The sequence below is a fragment of the Chinchilla lanigera genome, unplaced genomic scaffold (genome assembly GCF_000276665.1).
Source record: "Chinchilla lanigera isolate Chin_1 unplaced genomic scaffold, ChiLan1.0 scaffold00046, whole genome shotgun sequence".
Lineage (NCBI taxonomy): Eukaryota > Metazoa > Chordata > Mammalia > Rodentia > Chinchillidae > Chinchilla > Chinchilla lanigera.
Genome location: NW_004955447.1, coordinates 5,042,224 through 5,045,534, shown reverse-complemented (window position 1 = coordinate 5,045,534; position 3,311 = coordinate 5,042,224). Strand labels below are relative to the sequence as shown.

Below are 3,311 nucleotides of genomic sequence, written 5' to 3'. Positions count from 1 at the left end.
TCAGGGGCACACTGCCTGGCCTCCCAGGCTTTCTGAAATCTGGGTGGAAGCCTCTTTAACCTCAGAACTCTTGCATTCTCCATGCACTTAAAGCCAGGGCCATGTGGATGATGCCAAGGTCTGCTGCCACCTGGAGCAGTAGCCAAGTTTTCCTCTCTCTTGGCCACAGAAGTTGAGTGCCTGGATTTCTGGGCACTCTGAATCCAATTCTGAGGAACAGATCTTCTATGCTGCTGCCATTCTGTAACATGGCAGTCAGCAGCTTTCTTCTCAAAGCAAGGTCTTTCACCTTTGCAGTTTTGAGGCTGCAAAGGGTGGAGACTTACTGCTTCTTGTGATGCCCTCAGGCCATCTTTTTTTATTTTCTTGTTCCTTCTCAACAATGGAGATCTCAGCTCCACCTTTGCAGTCCACAGTGTCACTGGAGCTTTCTTTCTGGCCAAATTCACAACATTTTAAATCATCCTGCTGGGCTCTTTCTTCTTGATTTTCAATATAATTCTGGCTAAAAGCCCCCAACAATAGCCATCCCACTTCCCCAATACTTCACTGCCTTGAAATTTCTTTTGCCAGATTAATCAGTCTGCTGACGTCCTTAATCTCAGTCTTAGGTAAAGTCTCTCAACACGAGCAAAATGCAGACAAACTTTCTGCCAAGCCATAACACTCATGGTCTGGAGTCCAACAACCAATGAAGTCCTTCTTCCTAACAGAAACCTCCCAAACCCGGTGTTTACCAGCAGGATTTCTATCAGTTTTCTGATCTTCTGACCTCTAACCAGAATCTCCCAGACAGAACAGCCAAAAGCATTCAAGCTCTACTCTTTCAGGCGACATCTCTGAACCTTTCCAAACTCTTCCCACAAGCCACTTCCAAAGGCTCTTGAACTACATGGTCAGGTATAGTCACAGCAACGACCCCACTTCTGGTAGCAGATTCTGTCTTGGTTACTTTTCTCTCTCGTTGCTGAGACAAAATACCCAATGCCAAAAATTAAGAAAGGAAAGGTTTATTTAGCTTACATTTTGTGGTGGTTACAGTCCATACTTGGTTGGCTCCGAGGCAGAAGATAACAAAACAACAAGAGCAAAGGGGACAATGGCAGCTGAACAGCAAAGCAGCCAGGGCAAAAGGGAAGAATCGTGGCAAGCAGCCTCTTCCCCTCCCTTACATTGTAAACAGGCTACCCCCACCTAAGGGGCGTATAGCTCTCACATAATCTCCATGCCCTCCTTTCCCACAGGCTCAGGATGTGTACAAAGTAAGCACCCTGGCTTCCTGCTGAGTCACTTACCCAAACCTCTAGACTCCCCAAGTTAACACAATGTATCAACCATAACACCAACCTATGCTATATGGCAAACATATTCTTTCACACTTACTACTTTCTGTATTTCACTGGAGAAAGAAAGAATAAAGAAGCAAAATAAAAGGAATTTAAAAGGCAATCTCAGTACCTAACATGCACATGAATATGCACCCAGTCATAATCAAATAAAATGTGCATTTATTTATGACCTGCCTAACACTTTCCACTCATGACAAAAACATGTAAATGGGAACCAGTACATTAAAAACTACTTAGAGAAAGTTAAGACAAGCACATCTTTTACCAGTCAAGGGAGAAAAAGATGAAGAGCACCTAGCAATTGAAAATATATCTTAAAACACTAGGCTTACTATTATATTCATTTTTAATGGAATAAAGAAGAAAGAGAAGTGTCAACATACCATAGACTCGATTCTTTCAGTCAGAATTCTGTATTCTTGTGTACCTGGTGAACTTAACTGATCATTGTATTCAACATTCATTACTCGAACATTACTGTGGTAAAAGCAAGATTTTTGATCTGGAAAACAAAGAAAAAGCAGGGTCAGTCTCACGTTATGAAGTAGGTGATTTTTTTCAGGATTATGGGAAGTTATACAATTAAAGTTGGCTTCCCTAAAAGAAAGAAAAGAAAAATGTATACTTCATGTTAACATAACGATAATAATATTATTTTTCTTTTAGTTTTAAAAAAAGATTGGCAAACCCATAACTCTGAAACCTGTATGAAATTTAAAGTAGCATTATTATTTGAGGTATTAAAACTAATCCAAAGTGCTATCATTTTCATTCTTATATTTTTGGGAGATTTGTTGATTCATCACAGAAATATATTGAATATCTATAGTATGCTATTATTTAAGGTATCATCAAGGAAGAATTCAAGTAACTCTGAATAGGTTTAAAATTATTTTACTGGAAAGGGACCAAGAGTCAGGAAGAATAAGCACAGATGGCAGGGTGGGGTCATGCGAAGGGTCAGGGTATGTTTTGTCTGTGATGAATGTAGTCATCATGCATTGCAAATATGAGTAATATAAAGTATTTTAAGCTGTGTTCTTTATAGAAGAATTAGTGTTTTGGCATTACCTTTTTTGTAATAAGCTGGAAAATAAATCTGCCAGAGTATCTAATCCGCTTTGTCCATTGTGAGTTATTTTCACCAAAAGGGTCTTCCAGAATACATTCTCAGCTATGTGATGTGATAAAAATCTCTAAAATATACTTCCCTTACACAACTCCAAACATCACTAGGGACCTGATCCTGCCTTTTTTTCCCCCTAACTATTTGCATAAACAATTTATGAAGTGAAATACATTGCATGTAGGAAAGGATTGGAGCCCCCTGTGCAGGGGCCCATCGTTAGTCTTTGTGGTGGAGAGAATAAGTATACTGGGCCCTACGTGACCAGGGGATAGGGTTTGCATGGGTTTCACCTAGGCACAGGCTCTCTCTGTGGTTTTGAATTTTACTCTTTATTTTTATTAGCATGTGTTTGCGGTACATAATGACTACATTCATTGCAGGGAACTGGCACATGCACATAACACATCTCAAATCTTTCTTTTCCCTTCCCCTCCACCACCTTTTCTAAAAAAGTTTTTTTTGGCCAGCATCAGATTCATTTATTTATTTTGTAAGTCTTTATCAAGTTAATTATCATAAACATAAATTAAAAGCCAGACTAACAGGCCAAAAATCACACAAAACACATAAGACAATTATATTAAATCAAGGTACACCTTCAGATGTATTGGCCATGCTGGATTATAACTTATTTTCTCTCTTATTTACCCTAGTGTCTTTTTATTTTGCACTTTATATATTTGGTTTCTTATATTAGAAAAAAATATGAGACATTTAAACTTGTTTATCTAATTTATTTCACTTCACATTATGGTTTTGAGGTGAAAGGATTTTGACTCATTTATCCTTCTTTATGGCAGAGTAGTACTCCATCATATATAGACATCACATTC

The 3,311-nt window shown here is 38.5% G+C and overlaps 1 protein-coding gene across 1 annotated transcript in view; it reads right to left on the bottom strand.

The window, feature by feature from the left end:
- LOC102011064 (transmembrane protease serine 11D) overlaps positions 1 to 3,311 on the bottom strand; it is an 82,230-nt gene that overhangs the window by 36,625 nt on the left and 42,294 nt on the right. The window contains exon 3 of the mRNA XM_013518471.1: positions 1,733 to 1,851. Within this exon, the coding sequence (XP_013373925.1) occupies positions 1,733 to 1,851 (119 nt within the window). The remainder of the gene's footprint in view (positions 1 to 1,732; positions 1,852 to 3,311) is intronic.